At 40.1% G+C, this 14,129-nt stretch overlaps 1 protein-coding gene across 1 annotated transcript in view; it reads right to left on the reverse strand.

Annotated features, from left to right (window-relative positions):
- Positions 1 to 400: 400 nt before the first annotated feature.
- CRPPA (CDP-L-ribitol pyrophosphorylase A) overlaps positions 401 to 14,129 on the reverse strand; it is a 490,539-nt gene continuing 476,810 nt past the window's right edge. Inside the window, exon 10 of the mRNA XM_029589010.1 lies at positions 401 to 1,668. Within this exon, the coding sequence (XP_029444870.1) occupies positions 1,564 to 1,668 (105 nt within the window). The 3' untranslated portion in view covers positions 401 to 1,563. The remainder of the gene's footprint in view (positions 1,669 to 14,129) is intronic.

Consider the following 14,129-nt stretch of genomic DNA (forward strand, 5'->3'; position numbering starts at 1 on the left):
TTATTGACAAAATACCAGTGATAAAGGATGTAAAAGGTAATCTCTAAGGCATAGGACACTCTCGCAGACACATGAACACATATATTAGATCCCTCACCACCCTGATCTCCCCCCCTCCAAGGACTAGTGAACACCAGTCCTCACTCATCTGAGGTTCTTTCTATTATAAACCAGACTAGAAAATTAAAAACTTCTGACATGTTAGAAAGTATCCTTTACCAGTTAAGAATGCAAGTTCTTCTTCAAGGTCACCACTGGGGCAAAGCAGCACAGCAGATTACTGTAATACTGTTTCCTCTATGGCTTTATAGGAATATGGCTCCATTTGGACTCAAACGCTTTTACTGTAAACCATCTATTCACATCACATAGTTTGACACAATGCTGCAAATTAGCACTCATTTCATCTAGAAATAGAAGAGCTTTATTGAAACAGAAGAGCATTTGCGGTGCTCTAAGAGAAAGTTTACGTAACATTTTCTGCCTCCTTAGAGGGTAATTTTCAAAAAGGTTTTACATGTGTAAATGTAACTACTATTATAGGAATTTTCAGAAGCCATTTACCTGTGTAAAGTGCACTTACGTGAGGAAATCCTATGGTCAATTCAATTCAAAAGCCCACTTACACAGGTAAAGTGCATTGACATGTATAAAAACCATTTTTAAACCTGTAAATGCTTTTTCAAATCAGGACCAATTGCCCTAGCATGCATGCTACCCTGGTCTCGGAAGATTTTAGCATGTACACAAGTAAATGAAGGAACATCAAATGTAAAATGGATATTAGTGGGTATGGAAACTAACATGGTATGCATTCCTCCACACATTATTCTAGGTGTACTCACTAAGGCCTAAAATGTAACACATGCTCCAGAAATGGTATTCTATGTTAACATGCCCAAAAGGCCAAAGTGTAAACATTTAACACTGGGGTGAGGAGAGGAGGCCATGCCTTAGTGTCCTTCCCTCAACACCCTCTAGTCCAGCACCTCTCTAACATATAAATTGGCACTTGCTCTGATTCTCCCAGTGACAGTCCTAATAACCCCCTTATGGCAATTCCAGGCCCTCTAACTCCTGACCCCCCAATGGCAGTCATATCTTTCACTTTAGATTGATTAGCACTGGATTTCACAATGCAGCTTGTGCACATGCTATACTTCTTTAACATTTACTATAGAGGCAGAATTTTAGCCGGAACACAAAGTAGCATATCGCCTATCATGTACCATTTTAGCATGCACGCTAGAATTTTAGCGAGTGTATGTTGAAAAAATTGAACATGAATTTTAGCACACAGGCTCCATAATATAGCTGTACAACATCTGAAAGCCATTCACACCCCTCCAGTGTATGCTACAACAAAAGGGGGGGAGGGGGGAGGGACACAAATCAGCCCACACACCAATCTTTTATTGTGATACTATGCCAATCATATGGTGTACAATTCAAATAAATATGTGTTTATTTAGTAGTACTTAATAAAATGAAATTAGCAAATTTTCAGAATGCTACAAAATATAAAGTAGAGCACTAAACATGCAGGAATCTTTTCTGCATTATTCACACAACAAACATTTGTCCAGTAAGCCCAGGGTTTCTGTCCTTAATTAGTGTAGTGATAATGGTTGTGCCACGCGTCACTGTCTCTCGCAGCTGGACATTATCCTGAAAAGAAAAAGGCAGGAAAATATTCAGTCTAAAAAGGGAAGTTACATTAAATCTGAGATTTTGTGTAAGTCATACTCACTTCTGAGCAGATTTCAAAAATACATCCTTGCTTGCTTATGATAGTACAAAGAACAAAAAAAGGTGTAGAAGAACAGTTCTTTCATTTGCGATGCTTTAACCAGAAACACCACAAATAATAACAATTTTTACAATTATTTAACAATCATTATGAAGCTGAGAGTAAAATTTACTTCGGACAGCGTATGACCACACGGATAATACTATTTAAAACTGATGCTTAGGGCCTGATTTCTCACTAGACAAAAAAAGAAAAAACCCATTTGTATACTGGATCCAACATGAGAGAAAGGCCTCTATGAATTAAGCTATTATAATGTGACAAATAGGACTTCTGGGCTGGTTGCTACAATGTAGAGGTGCTGCCACAACCCAAAATTTCTCATTGGACAAAGCAAATTACTGTTTTACTTTACAACAAGTAACATCTGGTCTGTGATGTCATTATAAAAGGACTTATTGAGGGCTGAAATAATTTAATAGTCTTTTTTTTTTTTTCAGACTGCAGTGGAAATACATTACAAAAACCAAACTCCAAAAATGCATCCTATAATCTACAGCTCACAATGGCCTCTCTTGAGGTCAAGGAACATGTTTAAAATTAATTTCGACACAAAAATTCTAGGTTTGGGTAGAAAAAAAATTAAATGTAAATAACCAACCTGCTATGGGGAAAGTTTGAAGAAACTGAGTACTGGGGAACTTATGTGAAACTTTCTTGGGAAGCAGCAGGAACCAATGATAAGAATGGAAGCAGCACTAAGATTTAAGTACAATTTCTTTGACATGTTCTCTAATATAAACATAAATATTTAATGGGCTCCTGTGGCTAACTAGAATCCCATATCTTTCTAGCTTGTTCCTTCCTCTACAGCACACATAAACTACACGATGGTACAAAGCTGGCAGAAACAACATAGAAACATAATAATGACGGAAGGAAAGAACAAAATGGTCCATCCAATTTGCTCAGCAGGCTTCTTATGGTAGCATCTGTCACGCCGTGCAGGTTACCCTCATGTTTTTCTTAAGGGAAGTAGCTGCCACTCCATGCAGTTACCTCCAAGCCTTATGATTATGCACACCTTGCACACAAAGAAGAGACATTAACAGATGAATTTTCAAAGGAGTTGTACATGTAAACATAATATGCTATCAGAGCAATTTTCAAAAGCCAGTTACCCGAGTTAAGTGCTCGTAGCGCGAGTAAAAACTATTGATAATTCAATGGCATATACTGCAGCAATTTTCAAAAGCCCACTTACACAGGTAAAGTGCATTTACACATGGAAAACCTAGTTTTAAGAATGTGAATGCTTTTGAAAATCAGGCCCTAAGATTTTACTCCATCCCCTCATATACTCCTCAGTTAAAGCTGAATTCCATCAAAACCAGAAGACCATATCATAGAAGAACTATATTTCTCAGGAAATCTCTCCTCTATTCTTGGACAGAAAGTATATCTGTGACTCAGCTACCGTCATTCTTCCTCAGAAACAGCCCAAGTATGCTCCTAAATTTAGTCTCACAATGCAGCGTTCTATGGAGTCTTCTGTCCAAATGGCTGGTTTTTTTTTTTTTAATAGTTCAAATACTAAGGAAAAGCTTTGTTTCTATAATAATATCTGGATCTTTCTACATTTTTGCATCCTAGAAGAAAATAACTATACTCAGAAATGAAGGTACAGTTTCCTTGGATTTGAACTCAAGGGTAAGTTCATAATCCTTTCAACAAACTGAAAAACAAACATAAAGGGGTAGATTTTCAAAGGGTTACGCGCGTAACCCCCGAAAACCTACCCCAAACCCCCCCTGCACGCGCCAAGCCTATCTTGCATAGGCTTGGTGGCGTGCGCAAGCCCCGTGACGCGCTTAAGTCCTGGGGCTTTCCTGGGGGGGGGGGGGTGTCGCGGGTGTGGTTCCGGCCCGGGGTCGTGGCCGAGGCCTCCGAAACAGCTCCCGGGCAGGGGAATCGTGCGCCGGCCAGTATAACTTTTAAAACAAAGGTGGGGGGGGGGGGGGGGTTAGGTAGGGGAAGGGAGGGGAAGGTGCGGGGGGGTGGAAGGAAAGTTCCCTCCGAGGCCACTTCGATTTCAAAGCGGCCTTGGAGGGAACGGAGGCAGGCTGTGCGGCTCGGCACGCGCAGGCTGCCGATTTTGGGCAGCTTTGCGTGCCCCGACCCCGGATTTTAAAGGATATGCACGGCTACGCACGTATCTATTAAAATCCGGCGTACTTTTGTTTGCGCCTGGTGTGCGAACAAAAATACGCGCGGGCAAACTTTTATAAAATCTACCCCACAGACCTTTGGTCATCTTTCTTGAATTATTCCCATTTACCTGTAGCATACCTGCAGGGAGAGCGCCATCATTTCTACATTTTTGTTCTGAACTTTTCTATTGCTTTTTCTATAGGGCTTTCTTTCTCATAGGTAATGTCTCATTTCAAGAATTTAAGAGACCTTAAAAATGCACTGAATTCCATATCCTAAATTAGCCTTCCAAATATATTATATTCGACACTTTAAAACAAATGCACAATGGGTTCCCAGTGTGTCAACCCTAAAAATGGCACAAAATCTGCATGTTTTATAGTATAATGCTACAGGTCTATCTATATTTATTTATTTATTTATTTATTTATTTAAAGACTTTTTTTATACCGGTATTAGAGGGTACGTCATACCAGTTCACATTTGAACAATAGGATTGAAATTACACAATAACAGGGAGAAAAACGGGGGAGGGGTTCATGCAAGCACAGGGTGGAAATACAGAGCAACAACAGGATAAATAAAGAAACTCCTTAACATAAGGTGCATATCTAATATTCAGACAAAACAAATTTCAAACAAATGAAATTAAACAAAAGATTTATTATTATTATTATTTTAAAAAAATCAGCTGAAGCATAAAATACTACCATGCTCCAGCAGAATCAGAACAATTCTTATAAAACTTGTCTATGATTTTCCATTGGAATAAGTTTCATGTGGAATATTTTCACTTGGTAACTTGCCAATAGTGATATACCTAAAACTCCTTTTACTCAAATTTTCCAGTCAGCTGATAGAATCTAGCACTGTACTTCTGTTTCCAATTCTTACTTTTTTGACCTACAGCCTGGCAAGTTAGAGAATTATCAACAGAAATCAAAGATTGAACTTAAAATAAAAGGAGAAAATTGCTCACTGTATAATTAATTCAAGATGAATAACTGTACATATAACTGCAAGCAATTCCTTACCACTTGTGTCTCTTGACTCCTTAACATTTAGTAACCCAGAAAAAAAAAGCATCACCTACAATGTGTTTGTTTAGCCTTATTTCTATAGTTAGTAACTGCAAACTTATCTTACTTCTCTGGGATAAAAATAAGCCACTGTTCTCATGGGAGAGCACAAGTTCCAGTTATTATTATTATTTTGTCCTCCTATTCCATTGGGCTTCCAGCTCAAAAAGAACCAGCCTCTATTGGGCTCCACTGCTATAAGCAACTATCCAGGATTTATTTCCACTATTTTAAACCCCCTTCCAACTCTGTCCAGCCATCACAGTGAAAGTCCTTCCTACAAACTGTGACTCCTTCAGGAATCTGACTGTCACTACAAGTCTAGTCACCAGGTGTCACCATTGAACTGTGGCTGACGCTTCCTCCCTCTAGGGGCTGCAAATACTTCCTGGCCTGGGAATCAAACCATGTCTCTCACATGGCAGTGCACTGGGCCAGCACCAGTTATACTAATTTAAGTTACCTTATAACAATCCTGTCACAAAATATTATGACAAATTTGCAGTTAAATAAGGACATTAGACTTGCCATTCTGGGTCTGACCAAAGATCCATCAAGCCCAGCATCCTGTTTCCAACAGTGGCCAATCCAGATGATAGGCTCTTGGCAGGATCCCAAGGGATAGATACCATGCTGTTTATCCTAAGGATAAGAAGTGGATTTCTGCAACTCCACCTTAGAAATGGTTTATGGACTTTTCTCCAGGAATTTGTCCAAACCTTTTTTAAATGCAGCTACACTACTAGCTTTTACCTCAATTAATTCCAGAGACTAATTACGCATTGAGTAAAAAAATATTTTATCTTAGTTTTAAATGTATCACCTAGTAACTTCATTTTGTGTCCCCTAGTCTCTACACTTTTTGAAAGAATAAACAACCGACTAATGCTTGTTTGTTCGTTCCATTCCATTCATTATTTTATAAACTTCTATCATATCTTCCCTCAGCTGTCTCTTCTCCAAGATGGAGTCCTAACCTCTTTAGCCTTTGCTCTTAGGGTAATCATTCCATCTCCTTTATCATTTTGGTTTCCCTTCTCTACTAACTTTTCTAATTTTGCTATATATTTTTTGAGATGTTGTGACCAGAACTGCTTACAAGATGAGGACACACCATGGAGAGATACAGAGTCATTATGAGATTCTCTGTTTTATTCACCATTCCTTACCTAATAATCCCTAGTATTCTGTTTGCTTTCTTGATTGATGCTAACTCTGAACAGAAGATTTCAATGATTTATCAAAGATGACACCTAGATCCATTTCCTGAATGGTGACTCCTAATGTGGAACCTTGCATCATGTAGATATAATTTGACTTACTCTTCCCTAAGTGCATCACTTTGCACTTAAAAACATAAGAACATGTCATACTGGATCAGACAAAGGGTCCATCATGCCCAACATCCTGTTTCCAACAGTGGCCGGTGCAGGTTACAAGTACTTCAAGTACCCAAAACATTAAGTAGATCTCATGCTACTAATGCCAGCAATAGCAGTGGCTATTACTAAGTCAACTTGATTAATAGCAGTTAATGGACTTTTCCTCCAAGAACTTATCCAAACCTTTTTTAAACCCAGCTATACTAAATGCCCTAACCACAGCCTCTGGCAATAAATTCAAGAGCTTAAATGTGTGCTGAGTGAAAAAGAATTTTCTCCAATTAGTTTTAAATGTGCTATTAGCTAACTTCATGGAGTGCTCCCTAGTCCTTCTATTATCTGAAAGAGTAAATAACTGATTCACATTTACACATTCTAGACGTCTCGTGATTTTATATACTTCAATCATATCACCTCTTAGCCATCTCTTCTCCAACCTGAACAGCCCTAACCTCTTTAGCCATTCCATCCCCTTTATCATTTTGGTTGCCCTTCTCTGTACCTTCTTTTTTGAGATGTGGCAACCAGACGTGTACACAGTACTCAAGGTACAGTTTCAACATGGAGCGATACAGAGGCATTATGGCATTTTCCGTTTTATTCACCATTCTCTTTCTAATAATTCCTACCATTCTGTTTGCTTTTTTGACTGCCGCAGCACACTAATGCCTAGATTCATCATTTTGCAATAAATTTCAAGATGGCTCCTGAACCAGATGTGCGTACCTGGGCTCTCCTTTAATTCCCCCTTGTCTGCTTCGGATTTAATATTCTTTTTACCGTATGAGCATGGGGAAGAGAAAGGGAGCAGTGCGGCATTTTCCTGAAGAAGGACGACTGCGACAAACAGGTATGCCGGAGTGCGCTAATACCCCTTCGACTTCCATGCCGGTGAACGGCTTGGCTGGAATTGAGGCATCCGGACCGTCATCAGCGGAGGTTTCCCTCAGCCCCGAGGTGTTTGGCCCCATGGCTTTCCAGCAACGTTGCTTGTGCGGAGGGTTTGTCACTGAAACAACAAATTGATTTCAGCGACTCTACCGCATTGACTAGCAATGTTCCTCTGATACAGAGGAGGGGTTTCTTGCCCAAAACCACACTGGGAGTCAGAAGAAGGCAGGGAACCAATGGAGATTCAGCCCCATTGACTGGAGTCGATTCACTGCAATTACAGACTGTCATTTCGGATATTCAGGTCAGACCTGCTCTGGTTAAGCCTCCTCATGTGTCTCTTGACGCTCTTTGGCAGGTTATGGCTTCTTTGGATAAGACTGTTTCTTCTTTAATGGTTCTTTCATTGGATACATGCTAAAGTATCTGTTCAAGATTCTAGATTGCAGCAATGCGAGGAAAATATTTCTGCTTTGACTTCTTCTATTAGTCATGTGGAAACAGTGCAATCTCAGATTATTACAGATTCCATCTCATCTTTACACAGAATTGAAAATTTGGAAAACTTTTCAAAAGTCTTGAATTTGTGGGTACTTAACTTTCCTAAAGTTACATTTACTTCAACTTCCGAACTGTGTAAATCCTACATGAAGGATATTTTAGGCATTCCTGAGGAAGCTTTACCACCAATTGCAAGGCTATACTATCTTCCATCTCTTCGGATACAAACAGATGGGGATGCTTCCCAAAATTTATCTGATCTTTCCAATTTTCTCACAAGAGACTATTACATCCAGAGCTACACTCTTGGTCCCATTTGCCTTTTTACAAGACAGAAATCACATTCTATGGCTATTTTTTCGGCATTGAGGTGCTCTCTTTAAGGACCAAAAGTTATGGATCTTTCCAGATTTATCTAACGCAACACAGGACCGTAGAAAGAAATTTCTTAGTATGAGATCTTAAGTATTAGCTTTGGGTGCTACTTGTAATATTAGATTCCCCTGCAAATGCCTGATTTTCCTAAATGGTGTTAAATATCTTTTTTTTTATCCTATCCAGTTACAGGATATCAGAGGTTGTAATGTTGCCTCTGTGGTTTCCTATTAGCCTTTTTTTTTTGGGGGGGGGGGGCTCGTAGTGTATTCACGATGGGGATCTTGTTCAGGTGCTCTATATTTTCTTTTCTAATTTTAATAAGTTATATTTTGGGCCTTGTCTCAGGTCAATCTCTTTTTCTCTCCCATTATAGTGGTCTTCATAGTGCAAATGATTCTTTATTCAGTTGAGTCTTTATTTTGCTTGTACCTATTTCTTATTGGGGGTTTTTTTGCATTTTTTTTCTTCTCAAATACATATTTTTTTTATATGTGATGTAATCATTTAAATTAATAAAATATAAGTTAAAAAAATAAAGGGGCGTGGTTAGGGTAATTTTTGAATTACCGCAACACACACTGTTTTACTGCTTTGCATAGATATTTAAATGCAATGTGCGTTAAATTTATCGCACCGCTGTTATTTTCACTTCACAGTTTGTGAAGTGCCCAGACAGGTATTTCCATGTTTTGGGCTTTTACTGGAGGGAGAGAGAGACTCTTTATAAGCTTCTCATATTCATGTTAGTCAACTATTTATACCACTGTAGGAGGGTCAACTAATAATTTGAGGTGAGATTTTGGTGGTGGTCTAGGGTCTGGTGAGCAGTTTTACATACACAGTCAGAGGTACGAACAGCACAGTACACATCAATGAAGCTTTGATGTGATTTGGAGTGAGGAAAGGGACACAAAGATGAGATTTGTACAGTGTACTCTCGCCCAAGCTTGATGCACTCTATACTTAGTTCCTATCAAGCTAGGATGAGAGTACATTGTAAAAATCTCATCTTTGTATCCCTTTCCTCACTCCAAATCACATCAAAGCTTCACTGATGTGTACTGTGCTGCTTGTACCTCTGACTCTGTATGTAAACCTGCCCTCAAAACCCTAGACCACCACCAAAATCTCACCTCAAGTTACTAGTTGACTCTCCTACAGTGGTATAAATAGATGACAAATATGTGTGCCCCCCCAGTGGCTCTCTCTCTCTCTCTCTACTCCTCTCCCCTCTTCTGATCGAAACGGGATTTGCGATAAATACGGCAAATCCTAGTTTGGGCATATAGCACAGCATAATGCCAGGAAAAAAGGTGTAGTTATTTCTGATGTTAAAATGTGCGATAATGTGCGTTACACTATCGCTCGCAATGTTAAACACCGCTCATGTTCATATACTCCATCCAAACTCTTCCCTTTTGATGAAAATTAATAAATGTGCATATGCATCTTGTGATACAAAAAATAACGCATGTGTTATAGTGTTACCATGGGTGTTAGGGCCCTAACGCCCGCAATAACGCCATAACGCATTTTGATGTGTGACCCTGTGATTAAAAGTAGTTGATTTGTTCAAGTACAGCTACCAGAGACTGCAGTGTACAAATAAACTCCTCTTGTTAGAATTTTCATCGCTTATAAGGTCTAAAATTCTTCAGTTATGTCAATGTACAATGAATACCTCTGAATGTGTCTGTAACAACACCCCCCCTAACTTCAATCCACCTCCCGAAAATTTACCCCAAATCAAAGTGCCCCCTTACAATGGTCCATATATTGGGCCGGAATTTAAATGCCCTGCGCGCGTAAATCCGGCCGGATTTACGCGCGCAAGGCCCTCGCGTGCCGGCGCGCCTATTTTGCATAGGCCGCAGGCGCGTGCACAGCCGCGGGACGCGCGTAAGTCCCGGGGCTTCGTAAAAGGGGCGGGGAGGGGGCATGTCCGAGGGGTCAGGAGGCGGTTTGGGGCGGGACCGGGGCGTGGTGCTGGCCCAGGGGCGGTCGAGGCCTCCAGACCAGCCCCCGGGTCGGGTGATGGCTCGCCAGCAGCCCGCTGGCGCGCGCAGATTTACATCTGCTTTCAGCAGGCGTAAATCTGCCAACAAAAGGTAGGGGGGGGTTTAGATAGGGCCGGGGGGGGGGGGGTTTAGGTAGGGGAAGGGAGGGGAAGGTACAGGGGGTGGAAAGAAAGTTCCCTCTGAGGCCGCTCCGATTTCGGAGTGGCCTCGGAGGGAACAGGCAGCGCGCGCCAGGCTCGGCGCGTGCAAGTTGCACAAATGTGCACCCCCTTGCGCGCGCCGACCCCAGATTTTATAAGATACGCGCGGTGCGCGAACAAAAGTACGCGCTCGCGCAAAATTATAAAATCTACCCCATTGAGTGCAGAGTATTAGTATGAAACCATCACCCCTTCCTATACAAAATTTATCATTGGTTTAAAATCCCCTGTTTTGTGGGATATTGTAACTGGCAAATACGGTAATAACATTTGTGATATAGGTAATTGTCACTAGGTTAAATTTTTACATTGTAGATATTTTTCATGTCATCCATAGCAGAAGTAAGCTTATGTGGCAGGGGACCCAGGCGAGCCAATTTTAGGTTACAATCCCAGAATGCCTATGCCCTGCCCATGCCCCTTTTTGAAAACTTTTCCTTGGTGCGTGCAGCAGCAAATATGTGTATATCTGGATAGTTTTTAAAATCCATTCAGCTTGCGCTTACCTGACATATTCATACATCCCCTAATTGATGCATGTATCAGGCTTTTAAAATTCACCTTAAAGTGTTTAGTAATGGAAGGATTTCATTTTCCTGAGGTGACACCAGAATTTGAATATATTTATTTTTTGCATATTGGGTTATAGTATTAACTGTCCTAGTTTTGCTCTGCATGTGTTCTTATGATTATTATAATTGCTATTTTATTGTAGTTATTGCTATGTTATTGTAGTTATGATGATTTCAGCCTTTCTAGAAAAAGAATTAATATTTATTTATTACATGATTGATGGGATCTGATGTTTATGTTCTTTGCTTTTTACACAATATTCTTTTATACTCATAAAATGCAATAAATATAAAAGTAATACAGATTAATAAGGAATGTTTAATATTGGTAAGTGCTTGAAATAATTAAGTTAAAATATTTTAGTTTGACTCATGATGCATAACAGCTGTTGGAGACTACTTAGAAATTCTTTGTCAGGTGCACTCTAAAGCATTATTTATGGATAAGAGTACAACTAGTATGGCTTAGACCTGTATGTCTACTGTCCACCTATGTTAACCTTGGAGCCCCCCCCCCAAAAAAAAAAAAAAATCAGTTCTGGCTATGCCACTGGTAGCAAGAGGTAGAAAAAGCAGGCTGTAGGTTGTTATAGGGAGCTTTCAGTCAGCCTAAGAACTATTTTAGCTCATGTTGTCATCAGAGCAAGGATCCTAACAAACAGAAAATCCTGTAACAGTTTAGAACAGAGAGAAAGCACCATTGAATTTGTTGCAGAGCGAGAATACTAAGCCCAGACTCCTCTCTAAAAGATGAATTTTCAAAAATGTGTCCATGAAAAATAGCACACAAGCGCATAAAAAATGCACCATATGGGGTAGATTTTCAGAGGGGTACGCGCGTACCCCCCGAAAACCTACCCCAACCCCCCCCTGCGCGTGCCGAGCCAATTTTGCATAGGCACTGGGGTGAATCAGACTACTTTCAACTATCGGGAACAACTCTGGATTTTTAAATTGAATGCTGAACAATCCACGGGTCTAAACGACCAATTAGACTGGATGTCCTTGACGTAAAGGAATATGATAGGTTATTCCAAGAAACCCAGGTGACTTTAAATAGCCAAGGAGAAACCTGTTTGAGCACCCGCCGCAAAGACAAGCAGAAGGGATGTGTGTTATACCGAGGACGCTCTGAGGATGTTTTATACACCGGATTATTGGAGAGTACAACTGAAGAGACATTTCTCGATTTTATGATGGGGATGCGATAAATGATTCCTGAGGAAGGCTGGTTGCTGAAACTTGTGCAAGTTGGACATTTCGCAATGAAAAGACAAGGGGAAATGAAACACTACCCAAAGAGCTAAGTACACTATTGTTTCACATGGAGAAACAACGGAGGAGCATTCATTGATATAAGAGCAATAATAACATTGCGGGCGGTGTGAGAAACACAGAGGCAGTTGTGCACATATATAAAAAAAAATTTTCAAAAACATATTTATAGGAAATTATTGAAGGTACATTGGAACCTGGTGTGTGATCTGTTTGAATGAAAAATATCTAGGCAGATCAGCAGGATTTTAAAGGTTAGGGCTAACAGGGGGCAGGAAGGCTATTAAACTAGGAGGGTTTGGAAGTCCTATCACTTAACCGGGAGAACTGGGAATTAACTGGTAAAATGGGCAATGGCTTCTGCATGCATGCCTTTTAAAATCCCCCCACTTATGAGTTAGAAGCAGCATTTGCATGCACAGGCGTGCACCTACTTAAAATTGAGCACACATGTGCGCATGGTCAGGCTTTTTTATTACATGTGTGCATATTTGTGTGTATGTTATAAAATAGCTGTGTCCCTGGGTGTGGGCCGACAAATGCATGCACATGTGTGGGCACCTGCATCCGCTTTGAAAGTTTCCATCCATATGAAGTAACAAAAACCCTAAAAAAAAAAAAAAAAAAAAGAAAGAGGATATGTAGAACGATTACCGGCATGGTTAAAAGGTGAGGTGAAAGAGGATATTTCAGCCAAAAGATTTTCATTCAAAAGCTGGAAGAAGGATCCAACAGAAGAAAATAGGATAAAGCATAAGCGTTGGCAAGTTAAATGTAAGACATTTATAAGACAGAGAGAATTTGAAAAGAAGTTGGCCGTAGAGGCCAAAACTCACAGTAAAAACTTTAAAAAATATATCCGAAGCAGAAAGCCTGCGAGGGAGTCAGTTAGACCGTTAGATGATTGAGGTGTTAAAGGAGCACTCAGAGAAGATAAGGCCATCACAGAAAGATTAAACAATTTCTTTGCTTCGGTGTTTACTGAAGATGATGTTGGGAGATACCCATTTCGGAGAAGGTTTTCATGGATAATGATTCAGATGGACTGAACCAAATCACGGTGAACCTAGAAGATGTGGTAGGCCTGATTGACAAACTGAAGAGTAGTAAATCACCTGGACTGGATGGTATACACCCCAGGGTTCTGAAGGAACTAAAAAATGAAATTTCAGATCTATTAGTAAAAATTTGTAACCTATCATTAAAATCATCCATTGTATCTGAAGACTGGAGGGTGGCTAATTTAACCCCAATATTTAAAAATGGCTCCAGGGGCGATCCAGGAAACTACAGACCGGTTAGCCTGAGTTCAGTGCCAGGAAAAATAGTGGAAAGTGTTCTAAATATCAAGACATGGCTTAATGAAACAAAGTCAGCATGGCTTTACCCAAGGCAAATCTTGCCTCACAAATCTGCTTTACTTTTTTGAAGAGGTTAATAAACATGTAGATAAAGGTGAACCAGTAGATGTAGTGTATTTGGATTTTCAGAAGGCATTTGACAAAGTTCCTCATGAGAGGCTTCTAGAAAAAGTAAAAAGCCATGGGATAGGTGGCGATATCCTTTCGTGGATTACAAACTGGTTAAAAGACAGGAAACAGAGAGTAGGATTAAATGGACAATTTTCTCAGTGGAGGGGAGTGGGCAGTGGAGTGCCTCAGGGATCTGTACTGGGACCTGTGCTTTTCAATATATTTATAAATGATCTGGAAAGGAATACGACGAGTGAGGTAATCAAATTTGCAGGTGATACAAAATTGTTCAGAGTAGTTAAATCACAAGCAGATTGTGATAAATTGCAGGAAGACCTTGTGAGACTGGAAAATTGGGCATCCAAATGGCAGATGAAATTTAATGTGGATAAGTGCAATG

Source organism: Rhinatrema bivittatum, chromosome 2 (assembly GCF_901001135.1).
Source record: "Rhinatrema bivittatum chromosome 2, aRhiBiv1.1, whole genome shotgun sequence".
Taxonomy (NCBI): Eukaryota; Metazoa; Chordata; class Amphibia; order Gymnophiona; family Rhinatrematidae; genus Rhinatrema; species Rhinatrema bivittatum.